General features: G+C 36.4%; 1 protein-coding gene across 1 annotated transcript in view; it reads right to left on the reverse strand.

Moving 5' to 3' along the window:
• Nucleotides 1-21310, reverse strand: part of col12a1b (collagen, type XII, alpha 1b) — a 226376-nt gene that overhangs the window by 80978 nt on the left and 124088 nt on the right. The window contains exons 39-45 of the mRNA XM_059355858.1: nucleotides 17904-18033; nucleotides 16629-16768; nucleotides 16382-16511; nucleotides 9759-9898; nucleotides 8222-8351; nucleotides 7066-7205; nucleotides 6203-6332 (exon numbers count right to left, since the gene is read on the reverse strand). Of these exons, the coding sequence (XP_059211841.1) occupies nucleotides 6203-6332; nucleotides 7066-7205; nucleotides 8222-8351; nucleotides 9759-9898; nucleotides 16382-16511; nucleotides 16629-16768; nucleotides 17904-18033 (940 nt within the window). The remainder of the gene's footprint in view (nucleotides 1-6202; nucleotides 6333-7065; nucleotides 7206-8221; nucleotides 8352-9758; nucleotides 9899-16381; nucleotides 16512-16628; nucleotides 16769-17903; nucleotides 18034-21310) is intronic.

Consider the following 21310-nt stretch of genomic DNA (forward strand, 5'->3'; position numbering starts at 1 on the left):
AGCCAGAAAATAACACAAACGTGAGATTATACTACCGCTCAAAAGTTAAGTGTCACTTAGAAATGTACTTGCTTTTTAAAGAAAATTCGAAAATCCTAACCCTAACCTTAAACTGGAACCCATTACATTAAAAACTAACACTCAATCTATTAAAAACGAAAGTAAAACCAAGCGTTTAAAAAACCCCCAAAAAAACCCAATTAAAACAAGCAAACTCACTCTAAAAACGTATTAAATAACAAAATTTGAAAACAAAAATTCACAACTAAATCAAACCTAAGACTAATGAAAAATCCAAAACTATCATAACCTTGGTTAGCACAACTGAAAACTGTTTTGTGCTGATTTGAGAATCAATAAAATGATCCTTCCTCAGGCTAGTTGAGGATCTCGAGGTAAAGTTGGGGATTTGTTCAGGTTAAAATGATTATTTTTCATGGAAAACAGCAGACATTTTCTGGGTGACCCCAAACTTTGGTGCACTAGTGTGCATTCATAAAAATGTCTCTGTCTATAAGAAAAGTTTGCAAATGTCAGTTTAGATTTTGCACTGTATTCTTCACACAGTTTATAAAAGGTTGGACCCCCTTGTGTAAGTAAAAAAAAAAGAAGAAGAAGAAGATAAATCTGTTCCTGTGTTGTTTTCTGTTAGAGCTTAGAATTAAACCAAGCTGATTTCTGCTGGAATAACTTCCAAAACCCTCTGGCTTTCATCAAGAAAAAAGCATTTAATGGAAGAATAAATTGTCTCTGCAGCATCACTTGAGTAAAACGCTGAGAGCAGCACAAGTCTCCTACAGGAGAGTTATTTTATAGCGTCTCAGAGAAGTAGCACCGTTTTTGGTTTATGCAAAAAGCCCTTAACTTCCCTTTTAAACCAAACCAGATGTGTGAATCCCCCTGGTATCTGGAGCTTTACCCAATAAAACAAAACTAGATGCAGTAGGTAGATTTCCTCCTCAATAAGGACAAAAACCTCTCCCTCATGTTCGGCGCTACGCTGACGATCTGCCATTTAATACCTCTAAAGTTCAGTCAAAATGTTTAACTTTGACCATCCAAGGACAAAATTACCTTCAATCCTTCGGAGAGATTAAGCAATCCTGATCTAACTCTGTGTTATTAATCGTTTCATAGCTCCTCCATATTTTGGACTCAGACGCTGTTTTTGTCCAGATAAAATGTGACAAATTCCTCCTGGGACAGAAACAGTAAAACTGGACGGAGTCTGAGGTAATAAAAGATCATTAACGTCACACACACTGACTCGCAGAGGAGAGCAGAAACATGTTGCTGCTTCACTTCTGGCTGCAGCTGATACATGTGACACCTAACAAGTTCTACCAAAGTGTCTGCGCTGTCGTTCTGTATAAACTAATGTTTCATCCAGGCAGAAACAAGCTGTTCAAACAAATAAAGGACACAGAAGTAATGATGTGCATTTAGCAGGAGCAGGGGAAGTTTCTGCAGGAATTTAAACCAGTTATGTTGGTGACACACCACAACAGCCACACACATTATTCACCAGAACAGCCTCAGAAATCACTCTGAAAGGGGAAAGAAAACTGAAAACTAGAGAGACACAATTGCAATTTCCTTGGCTGATTCCTACGTCTGATTTTCTAAAAGTCTGACCTGCCAATTCAGTTTTCTCCCAGTTGAAGAACTATAATTAACAGCTTCAAAACAACATTTCTTCTATGGAATATTCAACTGTACGTTCAAAATAAAATTTTGTTTTTCTCTAAAACTGCACCAGGTCACAGGACCTATGCTCACTCCCACTCAAAAAAAACAACTTAAAAAGGTGCTAAAGATCACTGCGAGTTGCAAAATTTGTTGCTCGTTTCTTGTCTGAAAAGTCACCAAATCTTGCAAAAAAATTCAAGGAATCATTTTGCAGCGCTGTTTAAATTCATGCTGCACAAAATCTCAGAAAAACCCCACTGGAGCTTTACCTGAAACTAGATTAAAAGTTGACCAATCAATGCATTTCAACTGAAAACCTTTGGTGAATAAAGCATGGTGCAGCTCACTATAACCTCAACCAAGCTGTAACCCAAACCATGGAGGGCAACTGGATCTATTCTCAGAAGAAACTAGACCATTTTAAGGTAAAAAAAAAAAAAAAAAAATCCAAAGTTTGCAGCACATTCTTGCTTTTTAATCCCAAATTTTGTTTGCAAATCCAAAGGTTGGCAGCAGCCACTGTTAGTCAATAGGAAAATAAGTTTTGTTCACAACAAGAAGAAGCTTAACTTTTGGAGTCAAAAGCAAAACTGCAAATCCAAAAGTTTTTCCAAAAGTTTTGGAGATCGTAAAGTTTTTAATTTGTATCTCAAAATTAAGTTTTTTTTATTGACTCTGAAATTTTGTTTGTAAATCCTAAATTCTTGCTCCAAAAACTCAGCAGCAACCATTGTTAGTAAATGTGAAAAATCTTAATTTCTTGCTTTTTAATCCAAAACTTTTGTTTGCAACCCCAAAAATCAGCAGCAGCCACTGTAAACTGGACACAAACTATCCACAAAAACTGCCGTAAAACAAACAGAGAGCTTCATGTGGTTGAAGCCCCTGAATCATCCTGACCAGAAAATGAAACACTCAACATTCAAAACCAAACGTTTTTCAATCAAATCCAAAAGTTTTTCAATGAAATCCAAGAGTTTTTCAATCAAATCCAAAAGTTTTTCTATCAAATCCTAAAGTTTTCCCTTTGAATCCCCAAATTGTGTTGCAAATCCTAAATTCTTGCTTTTTAATCTAAAATTTAGTTTGCAAATCCAAAAGTTTTTCTATCTCCTCCAAAAGTCAGCAGCAACAACTGTAAACGAGACATAAACTGTCCACAAAACTGCCACAAAACTGCCGTAGAACAAACAGAGAGCTTCACGTAGATGAATCCCTGAATCTTTCTGACCAGAAAATGAAACACTCAACATTCAAAACCAAAAGTTTTTCAATCAAATCCAAAAGTTTTTCAATCAAATCCAAAAGTTTTTCAGTCAAATCCAAAAGTTTTTCAGTCAAATCCAAAAGTTTTTCAATCAAATCCAAAAGTTTTTCTATCAAATCCTATAGTTTTCTCTTTGAATCCCCAAATTGTGTTGCGAATCCTAAATTCGTGCTTTTTAATCTAAAATTGTGTTTGCAAAACCAAAAATCAGCAGCAACAACTGTAAATGAGACATAAACTGTCCACAAAACTGCCGTAAAACAAACAGAGAGCTTCATGTGGATGAATCCCTGAATCTTTCAGACCAGAAAGTGAAACCTTCAGCCTGTGTTTGCTGCTGGATCTCTCTGTGGAATCTAAATCTACAGCTTCACTCACAGTGTCCTAATTAAAAACCCCAGGATGCATTTCTGCTGACTGGGCATGGCGGGCACGCTGTCTGGGCAGAAAGTGAACCAACACACACCACGGGACGTCAAAACCACCCAAAGTCTTCACTTCTACCGTTCCACATGATCTGTCTGGGCTTCATGTCCTGCTATCAATCAGAGCAGCTGCTGTTTGTTCCATGGACTCATCCTGAGCTGCTGAGAGGATTCCTGTGATTTAAAGCTCTGGGCTTCTCCTTCTGCACATTACGGTAGTTTTTCCACTGAGGGCTCACCTGGGAGACTCTGTTTGTCTATAAAGATGTTTCTGCTGTCAAAGATGTTTCAGAAAATAAACCTGGAAATGATGAGAGAGACTCCCGTTCCTGGAGGTTCAGCTTCACTTCAGGGAAACGCTCAACATTTATTGTTGTTGCATTAGAGCCGAGACTTAAACTTTTAACATTTATCTGTTTCTCTTCAGTCCTAAAGTTCAGCTGCTCACTAAAACTGTGACCTTTGAACTGTTTAATTCACCCAAAGGTGGTTTAAAGAAATGTTATTTAACCCTCTGAACCCCAATAACAAGGACGTTTTTTACTCTTTTTACATTTTCCTCTTTGTGTTCTTGTATTTCACTGCAACTTATAAAATAAATCTCTATAAATCTATAAGTCCTGCAGCTGTAGGGAATCAGTACAATCATGGCTAGAAGTGGAAACACAACTCAAACATGTCTTTGTGCAGAATAATACAGTTAGAATGACAGATATCAGAAAAAAATAAAAAAAACAGTGTTAAGAATGTTGTTAAAGACACAAAAATACCAAAAGGGACCAACAAAAGGCACAAAATAACCAAGAAAGCCACAAAATTACCAGAAAATACCAATAAAAGGCACAAAATAACCAAAAATAGAGGTAAAAATATTTTTAAAAACCCACAAAATTACAAAAAAAGATGTAAAAAGATCAAAAATAGACACAAATTTACCAAAAATACCAAGAAAAGACACAAAATAACCAAAAAGAGATAAAAAATGTTCTTCAAATATTATACATGTTGAAGTATTGCCATGTTTCCAGCCTCTCCTGTCCTCTCCTCTCTGCTCTGTGTAAAGAGAGAGTGAAAAGCTGTTTTTCTACAGCTGAACCTCTTTAAAAGATACATTTCTGGTTATTACAGCTAAAAAAGTGGGAGTAAAATTATATTCTGGTCATTTAAACATTTCCAACAGACACTTTTTTGAGTATAAATCAGCCCTGAAGCATTTAAGAAGTTCAATATGAATCAGAAACGTTTCTAACTAACTTGAGTTTTCCTGCCTCAGAGAAACTAAAGCCCTGATGAGTGAAAAGCTCTTTTTTTCTGCAGAATCGGCCTGAACCGTCTGCCAACAGCAGAAGGATTTGAAGGTCTTGACAGAAGAATTAAAGCCTTTGAAAACCTCTTTGGACAAGAAAAACAAACGGTGGATTTATGTTTTATTTTAATGGAAGTATTTCATGTTTTTACTATTTTTTACGAGGAGAGAAAACGCTGCAGAGATCACAACGATTCTCCCGACAGGACCGCTCCGACTAAAGCTTTTATATTTATTATTTAGAGGTTCTTAAAGCAGATGTTGTTGTATAATCAGGCCGTGAGTTTGCAGCTTTAAAAGCGAGTTCCTGCATGTTTTCACCTGCAGGAGTTTGTTCCTAATGGGTGCAGAAAGCCTGTCTGACACCTGCTGCAGACAATAATACCTCCTTAATTAAAAAAGGATCTTTATTTTAATCCCCAGTCCGTCAGAACTGTCACAGGAGTCTGACTTTGGTTCTCCAGCTTCAGCTTGTTTCAGCTTGTTTCAGCTGCTCACTAAAACTGTGACCTTTGACCCTCACTTTACTATATGAAGAGCGGTTTAAAGAAACTCTCATGGTTCTCATTTAACCCTCTGAGCCCCGACAATAAGGACGCTTTTACCTTTTTTTACATTCTCCTCTCTGTGTCCTTGTGTTTCTCAAACATGTCTTTGTGCACAATGACCGAAATCAATCAAATAGAAAAAAAGCCGACAAAAGGCACAAAATAACCAAAAACAGAGGTAAAAATATTTTTTAAAAACTCACAAAATTACAAAAAAAGATGTAAAAAGATCAAAAATAGACACAAAATAATCAAGAAAGCCACAAATTTACAAAAAAAACAAGAAAAGACACAAAATAACCTTAAAAAGACACAAAATAATAAAAAAGGATGTAGAAAAATAACAAAAAATATATAAAAATATAACACCCCACCCCCACCAAATTACCAAAAAGATGTAAAAAGAACAAAAAAGACACAAAATAACCAAGAAAGCCACAAATTTACCAAAAAGACCAAGCAAAGACACAAAATAACCTTAAAAAAAGCCACAAAATAACTAAAAAAGCCACAAATTTACCAAAAAAGACCCACAAAAGGCACAAAATAACCAAAAATAGTGGTAAAAATTTATTTTTTAAAACTCACAAAATTACAAAAAAAGATCAGACAAAATAACGAAAAAGACATAGAAATACAAAAAAAGACGCAAAATAACAAAAAAGATGTAAAAAGATCAAAAATAGACACAAAATAATCAAGAAAGCCACAAATTTACCAAAAAGACCAAGCAAAGACACAAAATAACCTTAAAAAAAGACACAAAATAACTAAAAAAGATGTAAAAATATAACACCCCCCCCCCCCAAAAGGATGTAAAAAGAACAAAAAAGACACAAAATAACCAAGTTTTCGCCACATATTGTACATATATTAGTATTGTCATGTTTCCTGCCTCTCCTCTCTAGTCTGTGTAAACAGCCTGTCCTCTCCCCTCTAGTCTGTGTAAACAGTGTGGAGGACTTACGTGTCTTCCCGTCATCAGACTGCCGTAGCCCCTCCCCCTCGGGGTAGACGGGCACCACGGTGACGGTGTACGGAGTATCTGACAGCAGGTTCCTCAGCACCGTGCTGGTGGTTCCACCTGACACCTGCTCCTGCTCACACACACACACACACACACACACACACACACACACACACACACACACACACACACACACACAACAGGATTATTACACAATGTTTCACACCCAGAATGAACTTTTATTAAACTTTGGCTCAGCATCAAACAGAACCACCAAGATCAGAGGTGAAGTACAGACTGCTGTGTTCTGGTGATTCATAAGAAGTTGAGAAAAGCTGTTTAAAGTGCAAATTCTATTCATTATTTCAATGCAGGAATTAATAAATCTAGTCAGTTAAAGGCCTGATGGGGCAAGAGATTTAAAAAAAACAATGTGAGAAACTCTAACAGTTTGAATCAACAAATTTAGTCCCAAGTCAAGACCCAGGAAATATTTCAGAGGAAAAACTACCAACAATGCAATCAAAAAAATGTTTTATTGCAAATAAAATAAATTTGTGATGTTTTATTGTCAAAACCTTTGTTGAAAAACTTTTCCTTTTTAATGCAAAACTGTCCAAAAGTTTTTCTATCGAATCCAAAATTTAGTTTGCAAATCCAAAAGTCAGCTGCAACCACTGTTAGCAAACAGGATGAGAAAATAAGTTTTGTTCACAACAACAAGAAGCTAAACTTTTGGAATCAAAAGCAAAACTTTTGGATTTGCAAACAAAAGTTCTTAAGCTGCAATACAAAAATTTTTGCTCTGAAATCTTTTCTGTCAGTTTGCATAACAAACATTAAACATGATAATAAAGTCTGACCATGTCCTCGGCTCCTCCGGATGCAGGGACGTAGAAGAGTCGATACTGACGGACGTTTCCCTCCGCCGGCTCCCAGCGCACCTTCAGAGAGCTGGTGGTGGGGTCAGTCACCTGCAGGTTCTTCACTCCGCCCAGAGCCTCTGTCAACAACAACAACAACAACAACAACATCATCAACAGGCTCAGACCTGCAGCTCTCTGAGACTCCTGAAGGAGACGTTTAACGCCTCGGGAGGTTCCACAGCTGTCAGTCACTGATGACTCTAAAAATACTTTTATTTCATTATTTTAACTTCCTGTGACTATTGTTAAACTAAATGATGTTGTTGGAGCTTCCAGACTCTTTAGATTTGTCACATTTATAAGATAAAGACAAACCTGAGGCCAGGAAGTTAAACTTTTCTTTAATAATTTATTATAGGCTATATATATATATATATATATATATATATATATATATATATATATATATAATTATTTATTGCATAAATAAGACTATTTCTAGGCAATAGAATATCAATTTCAATAAAATATGAATGTTTTCTTATTATCTTCTTCTTATTATTACTGTTTTATTACATTAATATTGTTTCTTAAATAATTAATAGTTATTAAGATTATTTTCTTTTATTCCTATTATTATTATTATTTACTTATTTTAACTATTATTTATTGATTCATTTATCATTTTAAGCATGTTCTTACTTTGTCTTCTTTACATGAAGTACATGGAATATATGGAAAAGAAGCATGACAACACCTGGTTTTAAAAAAAAAAAAAATCCAGCTTCACAATAAAAGCATTTAAAACATGTTCAGTTTTCAAAAACAAGTGGAAATAAAATCTAACATACAACCCCAATTCTGCAAAAGTTTGGACGCTGTGTAGAACATACAGAAAAACATCATGAAATTCAGAATAAATATCTTATTAATCATTAAATATCTACAAAAAACAAAAGTCTAAGCATTATATATGTACTACTGTATTACTGTATTCAGTTGAAAATGGGTCACAAGAGATTTCCAAATCATTGCATTTTGTTTTTATTAAGTTTTTATTAAAGTTTTAACACAGTGTGCTAACTATTTTGGAGTTATTTATTCAGAGTCGTCTCATTTTAAGTGAACATGGTTGTATCTGCTGTGAACTCACTGGTCTTCCCGTTCTCTGACTCCCGTTTCCCCTCCACGTCGGGGTAGATGGGCACCAGCGTGACTTTGTACTCGGTGTCAGGCTGCAGGTCTCTCAGCACCGTGTTGGTGGACATCCCAGATACCTGAGTCTGAAACAGACACGAGGACACAATAAAACATCTGGGGAGGAAAATCACAGCAGAGGAAACATGAAATGATGCTGGAGCTGTATCAGAATCATGTCAGACCTTTCCTTTCACTGACTCTCTGCTTAAAGAAGGAAAAGCTCTTTAATAAATAGGAGCTAATTCCTTCTTATCTGTGCTTATTCTGTGTTCTCATAGTTTTCTACAGATGTTGATCCTTAAAGTCAGAACTGAACGACACAAAACAGCTTTTAATTGTGTGAAATATTGTACAGAAGAGCCTGAATTTGTTAGAGCTCATTTTTATAGGGGAATTTATGTTGATTATAAAGAATCAAGTAATCAATGTAAAATATTCTACTGAAACCATTTAAAATTATACCTTTTTATGCATTATAACTGTTGTTTTTTGGCTGCTTTTCCCTGCTAACCCTAAGCAGATAGTGTGCTCACTCATCTGTGGTGTGTGTCTGTTTGTTGTGTGTTTTCTGTTTTCTTATGATAACGATGCTCATGTCGCTGGTCGCTTTTAGAAAAGATTTTAATCTCAATGAGTCTTTACCTGGTTAAATAAAGGACTATCTATACATATAAATAGTCCAGAATTTAAAACAAATGCTGTTGATTCTCTGTTTTAGTTCAATTTAGTTTGATTCAGTTGAGATCTTTGACTTTTGGGAAAACTAAAAGAAGCAACAACTTCACTACACGGTCAATTTAGCAGCTGTTCTACAGCTTTTGAACATATCAAATTATCTTTATCAAGAAATTCAGTTTGCTTAGAAATATAGATGCTCAAATTTGCATTTTATCATGCATATCATGCATGCTGGCATTTAAAGTTCCACCGAAAGCTGCAAAACAGCTACTAAATGCACCTTTTTTTATCATTTCATTTATTCATAAGATAAAGATAAGATAAGAGAAAGACAAACCTGAGGCGAGGAAGTTAAACTGTTCTTTAAATATTTCATGTTTCTCGCATGAATAACAGCATTCCTAGGCAATAAAATATAAATTTTAAGAAGATTTATTACGCTACTAATTTCACTCACAAGGTTAATTTAGTAGCCGTTCTGCAGCTTTTGAACAAATCAAATGATCTCTATGAGGAAGTTTAGTTTGCTCAGTTGTCACATCTTACTCTTGGAACATCTCGTCCATACTCGCATTTATATTTCCACCAAAAGCTGCAGAACAGCGACTAAATGGACCTTTTATTTAGTTTCGTCAGCTGGTTTAAGTGATCTTTGTTGGCTCCTGATGCAGCAAATCTTCAAAAAGTCAGAAAACGACAAAACTAGCAGCTCTTAGCAAGTATTGAAACAATTTCCTATGTTTCTCCTTTAACTGAAGAGGTAATTGACCAAAGAAACTGAATGAAAAAGTCTTATTTCACATGAAACGGACCATGCTCTCGGCTCCTCCTCCGGTGGGGACGTAGATGATCTGGTACTGTCTGACGTCTCCGTCGGCCGGGTCCCAGCGGACCCTGAGGGAGTTGGTGGTGGGGTCGGTCACCTGCAGGTTCTTCACTCCACCCAGAGGCTCTGATAGAAACAGAAAAACACAGTGAAACAAGCGCTGCACTAATCCTCCCTGTCCTCTTCATCCTCTTCATCCTGCAGATGTTCCCCCAGCTGTCAATCACTGAGGAGCGTCTGCTGTCCCGGAACTTTCTGGGGTTCTTCCAGGCTCCAAAACATGGCTATTAAAAAGTATTTAACCTTAAAAGCATTGCTCAGAGGAGAGAGGAGGTTAACTGCTGCTAATAGTCCGGAGCATTTGTTTTATCCTGCAGGGTGCTCCAGATGGGCGGAGTCACACCACCAGAGTCCAGATGGATCAGAAACTCTCATTATTCTCCTTTAGTCAGCCACAAATGTCCACAAAAACACATAAAGCTGTCTTCTCATTCTGCACCTTAACCCTTTGATGCACAACATATAAACTCCTTCTAATGCACAACATGGGGAATATCTCTTTTTTTATTACAACAGATCATTATATCCATTTTTCCTTTCATACTTTATGAAGAAAAATAGATTTGTTTGTTTGTAAGTTTACACACATGGGTCTAAAATGACCTTGTGCATTAGAAGCGTAGTGATACAAAAAGTGAAACAGTAAATTAACAATGTGAGTATATGTGTAACTATGTTTGTCTTATTTTGAAGGTTTAACTTTAAAAGAGTTGTTAGAACCACCAGATTACATTGGAAAATCGCGTATTTTAACATTTGAGACTTATTAGAGCCGCCAAATAATAACTTCCATTGGAAAAAACACCAATTTAACAAAATAGGACAGTTAATATTTGTGTCTTCTTCGTCAGGTTTTAAATTGGTGACAACATATAAACACCTTCTAATGCACAACATGGGTCAAAAATCACCTTGTGCATTGAATCCATAAGAGTCTCAGCTTTCCAGTCAGACTGTTTAGGCAAATATTAAATTTTTAACACATTTATATGCATGGAATCAGCATAAAATGGGCATGTCTCTAAAGAGGAGACTTGTGGGAACCCATTGAACCCGTTTTCTTTCAGATATCTTGAGATTAGAGTTCAAGGAACAGCTCTGAAAATGACCATTTGGGCTCATTGAATCCACAAGAGTCTCAGCTTTCCAGTCAGACCTGATTTATGCAGCTCACAGACTGTTTACCCCAGGATGCACAAATATTTACATACAATGGGTGAAAATATCACATTTTAATGCATGAGGAAAACTGCATGGTTTCTGCCTCAAACTGTAAGTTATCAGTATAAAGTGGGCATGTCTGCAGAGAGGAGACTCATAGAACCCGAACCAGTCAGAGGTCAAGGGACACCTTTGGGGACTAAAATCATCTCACATAAATAAAATTGGGCCCATTGAATTCACAAGAGTCTCAGCTTTACAGTCATACCCAATTTATGCAGCTAACGGATGTTAAGGGACGCCAGGATGCACAAATATTCCAATTCACCATTTTTAACACATTTCTATGCATGGAATCAGCATAAAGTGGGCATGTCTCTAAAGAGGAGACTCGTAGGTACCAATTCAAACACATTTTCATTCAGATATATTGAAGTTAGAGGTCAAGGGATGCCTTTAAAATGGGCATAAAATGGGCATATTTTCCTCTAATAATTGTAGCTTTTGGAGCATTAAGTTGCCCTGTTATCTTCTCGCTTGGTACCAGTGGTTTTGGTTGGCTTTGGTTGGCTCTAGTCTCTAATGCACAACATGGGTCAAAAATGACCTTGTGCATTAGAAGCGTAGTGATAAAAAAAAGGGGTTTTATTCAAAAAGTAAGAAATTAAAACAAAAAATGAGGACGCATGATGATGAAAAACAAGCTATTTGAGGAAAACCTGCAACACTGAATGATGAAATTAATTTATTGCAAAGATATAGAACATAAAAACGTAGTCGGGTCACTTTAGACCATGTTGTGCATCAAAGGGTTAAAGGGCCGCAGCATGTTTTAGCCCATTAAACCCAAACAGAGTTGACTTTACATCTCTGGCAGCGTTTCAGGAGGACTTCCTGTCTTCCAGGCAGCCTGCGGTTTCATTTCAGCACTCTGGCATAAAGAAGGAGATTTTCTCAAAGGTATGTTATTTTAGTGAGGTAATGCTTGTTTCCCGCAGGGAACGTTTTCAAAACCGTCCTTTGGGTGGTGGAGTCAGGAATGCTGCAGAAAACCATGAGTCAGCTGCTGAGGGAGATTTATATCTACCAGCTTTTAATGCTGGCTGAAGCCGAGAAACCTCCAGATTCTGAGCGACGGAGCAAAAGAGTCACAGTGGTTCAGGTCAGGATGACCTGGTGGCTTCAAGGTTTAATCCTCAGAGACATGAGGGACCACCAGCCTTTAGAGCCCACATCAGAGGCTTTAAGAGGCTCCAGTTTAAAGCTAGAGGGAAGATATTGGGCTTATAGAGACTAAAAGAGGTGGAGAAACCATTGGTACCTACGAGAAGATAACAGGGCAACTTAATGCTCAAAAAACTGGATTTTATTAGGGGAAAAATGGATATGCCCATTTTCAAACACATCCCTTGACCTCTAACTTCAATATATCTCAATGAAAATGTGTTTTATGGGTACCGACATGCCCACTTTATGCTGATTCCATGCATATAAATGTGTTAAAAATGGTGGATTTGAATCTGCATCCTGGGGTCCCTAAACATCCGTTAGCTGCAAAAATCGGGTCTGACTAGAAAGCTGAGACTCTTGTGGATTAACTATGACTCTCCTCTTTGCAGACATGCCCACTTTATACTGATAACATACCGTTTGAGGTAAAAACTATGCAGCTTTAAAGCATGCATTAAAATGTGATATTTTCGCATTATTGTATATGAATATTTGTGCATCCTTGGGTCCCTAAACTGTCTGTGAGCTGCATAAATCGGGTATGATAGGAAAGCTGAGACTCTTGTGGATTCAATGAGTTCAATTATTTTTATGTGTGATGATGTTAGTCCCCAAAGGGGTTCCTTGACCTCTGACTTCCAAGATATCTGAAAGAAAACGGGTTCTATGAGTCTCCTCTTTGCAGACATGCCCACTTTATGCTGATAACATGTAGTTTGAGGGAAGGGACCATGCAGTTTTCCTCATGCGTTAAAACGTGATATTTTTGTCTATTGTATGTGAGTCTTTGTGCATCATGGGGTCCCTGAACAGTCTGTGAGCTGCATAAATCGGTTCTGACTGGAAAGCTGAGACTCTTATGCATTTAATGAGCCCAAATGGTCATTTTCACAGCTGTCCTTTGACTGCTAATCTCAAGATATCTGAATGAAAATGGGTTCTACGGGTACCCACAAGCTTCTTCTTTGGAGACATGCCCACTTTATGCTGATTTCAGGCATAGATATGTGTTAAAAATTGTGAGAGCATGGATTTTTCTCTGGTGTTCCTCAAGGTCTTGGTGTCTTAAAGTGGGATTTTGGAGCGATTTTTGGCCATTTTCATCAATCCTTAAGTGGTGAAAATGGCTAATTTTAGCACCAAATCTTTGCAACAAATGGTATCAAACCAGAAACTGCTGCAGCAACTTATGAGGCATAATGTTATAAACCCTATAAACAAATCTTCAGTTTCCAGCTTTCAGATCATGTCCACCTCTTCTATGACATCTACTGTTGACCTGCTATCTCCCCCTAAAAAACCCCAAACCAAACAAAATTGGCTCTAATGAATGATGGGTCTCTAAAGTTTTAGAGTAAAGATTTTCTAATGAATCACCCAACTCGTCTGATTTAAAGAGCACCTTGTCTCTGCAAAATAAAACGAAATGATTATGCTTTTCTTATGAAATATGAGGTTATTAAGCTTCAGGGAGTGCAGGCAGTGGAGCTAAATCATAGAAAAAGCTGCATATTTAAGAAATGAGGAGATAGTTTGGACTGTCGTCTCGTTACTACGGAGGCTTTGCTTCATTTTGTGGCGTTGAGAGGTTCAACACCTCGCTAAGCAACGCCTCGGGAAACACTGCATCTCTGTCCAAACGTTCACATCTAAACTCTTTCTTTAAGGTAGAATCGTCACAGAATTCACCCTCAGAAATATTTGTGGCGAGATGCTTCATACCACAGCTCTGCACGTCAGATTAACAGCACCTCTGCTGTTTTTTTTTGCTTTTGATTAATTTCCTTTTCCCTCCTCTGCTCTCTGTGAAACTCATCTCCTCTGAGCCCTTTTTCAGTTACAATAAAAACACAAGATCCAATAAACAAATAAATCACGCACACATCAATGCCGTGAAAAGAATAATGGGAGTTTTATGGTTGCTTCGTCTCGCAATAAAACATTTAGTTGTTTGGATGCCGGATCGTCTTTGAATGCACCAACAGGGAGAGATTTACCGAAACTCTTCAGCATCCTCTGGAAAGTATTTAATGAAGGTGTGCACGGCTTTAAAAACCGAACAATGAGTGCATTTTATTTCCCTTTACTGCCTCCACATTACGTCTTTCTCTGTTTCCTCTCAGGCATCATATAAGCAGCCAATCAGAGCAGAGAACCAGCAGGTACCAGCAGAAACTAATGTTTTTAACTAATGTAACCTCTTTGTGACGCCCCTCTGCTGCACAGTTTCATCTTTGTTGTGTTAAATAACTTCCCATCATTGTGTTTCAACACGAAACATCACTTTAATGAGACAAAGATGACATTTCATTGTGTCTTTAATGGACCAGAACCGGTGTGATCCTTAAAAGTTGTATTTTACAGAATAAATGGAAGTCAACAGCTGCCAGCGAAGTGACATTTCATAAGTCTGGAACCAAAACGAGCCAGAGCCAACTGAAAAAACTCACTTTAAATCCCTTTTTTTTGCACAATACCAGTGTTGCATGTGGACTTGTAGTAATTTGGAATAATTGCTGAGGTCGTCTGTGATCTTAATCCCGAGCGTATGTGCCATGTCTGCAGTTTGTCAAGCAAAGAATTCGCCACAAATTACCGACTTCGCTTCGCCAAACACGGAGGTCATCTGACGGTATGAGCCTCGCTGCAAATTAGGCTGGTTTTACGTTTCATCTGTGGCTTTTTTCTGACTGTTTTCCAGTTAGAAAGGATGATGAAAATGATCGTGGGTGCAAATTCAGGACGCGATTCTTCTGCAGACACATCTGCAGAAGTCACCAGGGAATATTAGTCTAAAAAAGGCCTTTAAGTTCAATATGCATGAGACTAAGATCACCTGAGGACTAAAATTAGTCCTGATCTTTGCTTTTTGGGTTGCTTTTTGTTTCTTTTTTGCAAGAAGTTTTGTTTTCCCTGCAGCTTTTAATGTCTCTTTCCTGTAGGAAATTCATAGGCTGCATTAGCAATAATAAATGCAAGTTTTGACAACATTTTGGGTGTAAATTGAGGAGCTTCATCTAGCTGCACAGCATGGAAACACATCTGCAGAAGTCACCAGGTAACATTAGTCTTGTGCAAAAATGGCTTTAAGTCCTTTTTGCATGGGACTAGATCATCTGAGGACTAATATCAGTCCTGATCTTTGCTATCTGGGTTGCTTTTTGTGTCTTTTTTTGCCAGAAGTTTTGTCTTCCCTTGTTGCCTCTTCCTGGTTGAAAATTCATAGGCTGCATTAGCAATAATAAATGCAATGTTTGACAGCATTTTGGTACAAATCTTCAGAAGTCACCAGGTAATATTAGTCTTGTGCACATCCTTATTTTCATTGGATTGGGGTCACCTGAGGACTAATATCAGTCCTGATCTTTGTGATTTAGGTTGATTTTTGTGTCTTTTTTTGCAAGGAGTTTTGTTTTCCCTGTCTCTTTCCTGTTGAAAATTCATAGGCTGCATTAGCAATAATAAATGCAAGTTTTAACAGCATTTTGGGTGCAAACAAATGAATATAAGTCCTTTGGGATTGGGCATCTTTGTGATATGGGTTGCTTTTTTTGTTTCTTTTTGTTTTCCCTGCAGATTGTTTCTGCCTCTTGAAAATGATAGACGCTCTGTTTGCAATTATAAATGCACGTTTTTACAGCATTTAGGGTGCAAATTCAGGATGTGATTTTTGCTGCACAGCATGGAGACACATTTGCAGAAGTGACCAGGTAATATTAGTCTTGTGCAAAGACTAGGATCACCTGAGGACTAATATTAGTCACGTGGAAATGGGCATCTTTGGGATTCGGGTCGCTTTTTGTTTCTTTTTGTCTCTTTCCAGTAGAAAATAATAAAGGCTGTGTTTGCAATTATAAATGCAAGTTTTTACAGCATTTTGGGTGCAAATTCAGAAGCGTCACCTTGCTACAAAGCATGAAAGATCCAGCTCAAATGTGCAGCAGCAATCAGTAGGTTTCTCTCAAATGTTTCTGTCTTTCAACAGGCTCATCAGTTATGCAGAGCCTTGACTTCATATCCAGGACATAATGTCAGTCATTCTGAGTAAAACACAGACTTCTCCTGTGCTGCCTTGCACGAAACCCAGAAGTTCTGCAGGTTCTTTCAGATGCATCAGAGTAAATAAACAGAAACATGTCTTCGCTGTGAGTCACTCACTGGTCTTTCCCTTCTCCGCCTGGCGGATTCCCTCCACGTCGGGGTAGACGGGCACCACCGCCACGTTGTAGGAGGTGTCGGGGTCCAGGTTCCTGAGGACGGTGGAGGTGGTTCCTCCAGAGACCTCCTCCTGTTAGAGACACGTTAGAACCTCCGTCAGCACCATGACCGATTCATCTTTCAGTCCACAGTGAAGAGATCTTATAACCTTATTAAGCTTTATAAAGCTTTATAAAACTGCTCTCACCACTTTTTCTTCTCCTCCAGGTTCTGCAGCGTAGATCACTTTGTATGTTCGGACGTTCCCCACCGCCGGTTCCCATCGGACCGCCAGAGAGCTGATGGTTGGATCAGTTACCTGAAGGTTCTTCACTCCTCCCAGAGGATCTGAGAGAGAAGAGGAGCAGTTACACAGTTATTAAAGGGTTTATCCATTCATCTTTTAATCCTACATGGAGGTTATTTTTCTGGGAGCAAGTTAAAAGTCTGTAATAAAAACTACAGTTCACTGAAATCAGGCAGGAGGAAGATTCAGATTGATGATTTGGGTCTGAATGTGGTCTGATTTGTCCCCATAGAGGTTCAATGAAGAAAGAAATCAAAAATTTACAAGAAAAAAAATCTAAAATTTACAAGAAAAAATTAAAAAATTTACGGTAAGAGAAAAAAATTAATGACAAAAAAGCCTACAAAAGTTAGGAAAAAAAAACATGCATGAGAAAAAAAACCCTCAAAAATTTAAGATAAAAAACCTCAAATTTATGACAAGAAAATCACAAATCTACAAGAAAAAAAATATAAAATGTATGAAAAAAAAAATCCAATTTTCAAGAGAAAAACTATTCCGGAAAAAAAAAATGTAGGAGAAAAAGTTAAAGGAAATTGGAGAAAAAAACTAAAATTTATAACAAAAAGCCCATATTAATTTATGTAATTGGGGTCCCCATAGAGGTTCAATGATGAATAAAGAATAATATACTGTATAAGTGATGATGTACTTTTCTATATCAGAACTTCTTGCTGTGTATTAAAGCTGCAAAATAGTGGAAAAAAATGACGTTTTGATGTTTTTCTTCTGCAACATTTATTGCAATATCAAAAAATCTCTACATGGGTGCAGTTGCATGCTCTCCTGGAAGAAAATGTTGTTGTTTTAATTTGTTCTAAAGTTAAATGCATAAATCTGCTGCACTAAGAAAGCTAAATTAAGATGCTAAAAATATAAAGAATTTTGTACTTGTGTACGGAGAGATATAGCTACATTATGAACTGTGTGTACTTTGATTATATGGAGCTTGAAATAAGTCAATAAATTCTTAACATGAGCTGGAAGAACTTCTCTACTTTATGTTTCAGTCTGTTTTCTCTTGTTTTATTGCTGTTTTAATATTTTATGGTGCCCTGTCAATCCATCAGCTTTGTGTTTTTATTAGAGGTTTTCAGCCCACGTGGGCAGTAAAGTTGTATTTTTCTATTATTTTTACATTCCTGCAGCTCCACATGAGTGAAGCTGTGAACTCACTGGTCTTCCCGTTGGCAGACTGAGACCTCCCCTCCATCTCGTGGTAGACGGGCACCACGGTGACGACGTACTCGGTGTCGGGGTCCAGGTTCTTCAGCACCGTGGTGGTGGTGGTCCCAGTCACCTGGTCCTGGAGGAGGAGGAGGAGGAGGAGAGGAAACTACTTTAGGATCAGTAGAAGAAGAGAGAGAAAGACTCTCAACCTGAACACTGTCTCAGTTTAATGTGTTTAACTTGTTGAGACCAGTTTTCTCTTGGATGCAGTTTAAACTTAAAGTCTCTGTGTAACTCAGCAACAGGAACAGGAGAAGCTCAGAGATAAAGATGGATCTGAGCAGAAAGCTTCCCCAACAATACATTAAAGTCAGTGACTTGCTTCTAAAAGAAATATGGGGAAAAAATCACAAATTTACGAGATAAAAACTATAAAATGTACGAAAAAAAAATGAACGAGAAAAACCTCAAAATTACGAGAAAAAAAACTAAAAAATTTAAGAGAAAAAAAACCCTCAAATATTTAACAAGAATAAATATATGTGAAAAAAAATAAAAAATGTATGAGACAAAAATCACAAATTTACAAAAAAAACCCAGAAAACAAAGAATTTACGAGAAAAAAAAATATGAGAAAAAACAAAAAATTACAAGAAAAAAAACTATTTAATCTACAAGAAAAAAAAAAAAAAAATCTAAGAACAAACGAAAAAAATTACAAGAAAAAAAACAATAATATAATAAACTAAAAGATTTACGAGAAAAAAACAAAAAAGTATGAGAAAAAAAACAGGGAAAACTGAAACATTTAAAGAAAAAACTATAAACTTGATCCTGGAGGAGGAGGAGAGGAAACAACTTTTGGTTGTAACAAAAAATTACAAGAAAAAAAATTACAAGAAAGAAAACTATTAAATGTACAACAAAAAAAAATAAAAAATCTAAGAACAAACAAAAAAAATTACAAGAAAAAAAAACAAAAGAAATTGCAAGAAAAAATAAAAAAGAAGACAAGAAAAAAACGAAAAATGACGATAAAAAACTAAACAATGACGATAAAAAACCCAAAAATTAAGAGGAATATAAACTAAAAGATTTACGAGAAAAAAACAAAAAAGTATGAGAAAAAAAACAGGAAAAACTGAAACATTTAAAGAAAAAACTATAAACTTGATCCTGGAGGAGGAGGAGAGGAAACAACTTTTGGTAGAAGACAGAAAGACTCTCAGCCTGAACAGTGTCTCAGTTTAATGTGTTTAACATGAGACCAGTTTAAACTTAAAGTCTCTGTGACAGGAACAGTAGAAGCTGGGAGATGAAGATGGATCTGAGTCCTGGGAGGTTCTGCATGGTCTCTCCCTCTGCATGAACTCCTTCAGGCTTCTGCTGCAGAATCTGATCTTTGTCCGTTTAATCTAATAGTGAGTCCTTAAAATGTTCCAGAGAGCTGAGATAACTTCACTCTCTGCCAAATCAAATCATCTCGTTTCAGGACATTCCTGAAGAAGAAGAGTGACATAATGTGGAGAAGATGAAAAGAACCTCTGGAGGTTCTGGAGGTTCTGTCACTGCTTCAGAGGAAACAGCTCTTAAACATCTAATACTCTCAAATGTTTCCTATTAGTTGGACATAAATGTCAACATCATCCAGCAGTTTCTCCTCCTGATAACTTGATGTTGGACCAGAGAACAACGTTCTAGCACGACTTGGAAACCAGAGAAAACTTCTGAATTTAAGGCCAAAACTGAGACGGAGCTGCTTCCTCACAGCGAGCAGAAGAAGAAGAAGGAGAAAGACAACAACAGGGAGCAGAAATAAAGAGGCAGACAGTAAACAGCCCAGTGGAAGTCTGCTCCGACTCATTTTATAACAGTAAATAAAGCTTTGAGAGCTCGTCTACTTTGACCTGCAGAATGAGGATTTTTGCATCATTATTTTCAAAACAAAACTCAAAAATTAACGAGAAGAAAAGTCACAAATTGATGAGGAAAAAATAACAAATTTATGAGAAAAAACTCACAAATTAATTTAAAAAAAAATCTAATTTATACAAAAAAAATCATAAATTTACGAGAAAAAAAATCAAAAATGTATGAGAATATGAGAAGAAAAAAAAACACAAATTTGCAAGAAAAAAAAAAGAAAAAATTAACAAGAAAAAACTAAAAATGAACGAGGAAAAAAAAAGCACAAATTCCCAAGAAAAACTCACAAATATAAAAGAAAAAACTCACAAAAATAACAGAAAAAAAGAAAAAATTAACGAGAAAATAGAAAAATGAAAAAAAAAATCTATTTATGAGAAAAAAATAGAAAATGTACGAGAAAAAACAAATAAATTAACCAGAAAAACTCAAAAAATTACCCAAAAATTATGATATTAATCACAAATTAACAAGAAAAAACTGATAAAAAAAAGTGTCATCTTTTTCCCTCAGAGATTCTGGCTAACACATGAAGGATACTTGTTAACATGAAGCTCAAAGTGAAGAAACTGAACCAGAGGAAACACAGAGAGAGAAAAAGAAAAAAAAGAATGGAAACCAACGGTTGCCTCCAATGTAAAAATGTGATGATGCAAAACAGTCATCAGTAACGAAAATATTTCATAATGTGCAAAAACTTGATGCAAATACAGGAAATGCAACAGTTTAACACAATGCAACTAAGATTCATTGTTTCTGTTTATTTAAGTGACTTCCTCATTGCACGCTCCTGACTCTAATTACTGAGTTTGACCACTTTTATTGCCCTCTTGGTCTCATTGTTTTGTGATTTGCAGCTTTTCTTGATTTCTCTGTGTTTTCTGAGTGCTGGCAGCAGGTTGATTGGTGCCTGGTGCGTGCTGTCAAATAGCCCAATGTGTTCCTGATTTGATTGTTTTTTAGTTATATGCTGTTTTTTTCTGACGTGTTGCAGATTTACACGGTGGCGCCACAGAATCAGAGCAGAAATCTCTGGTGAAGTCTGGATCTTTAGAGCATTAAAGCAGCACAGAGGCTTTAAAAACAACAACAGGAACCACAATAAGACACAGATGCTTCAGCCACAGGGATTCAGTTTAACCCCCCAATGAAACATTAAAGTACGAGAAAAAAACACTAACAAATTTAATATTAAAAAACTCAAAATTACGAGAAAAAAGCAAAAAAATTGTATGACCAAAAAATCAAAAATGAGAAAAAAAACTAAAAATTACGAGAAAAAAACTAAAAAAATCTATGACCAAAAAAAAAAAAGATATGGGGAAGAAAAAAAAAAGAGAGAAAAAAATTAAAATTTATAACAAAAAAATCAAAAGTTTACAAGAAAAAACTATAAAATTTAACGAGAAAAAAAACTAAAAAATGTATGAGACATAAAACAAACCCCTCAAATTTATGACAAAAAATCACAAACAGAAAAAAATATA

Source organism: Centropristis striata, chromosome 18 (assembly GCF_030273125.1).
Source record: "Centropristis striata isolate RG_2023a ecotype Rhode Island chromosome 18, C.striata_1.0, whole genome shotgun sequence".
Taxonomy (NCBI): Eukaryota; Metazoa; Chordata; class Actinopteri; order Perciformes; family Serranidae; genus Centropristis; species Centropristis striata.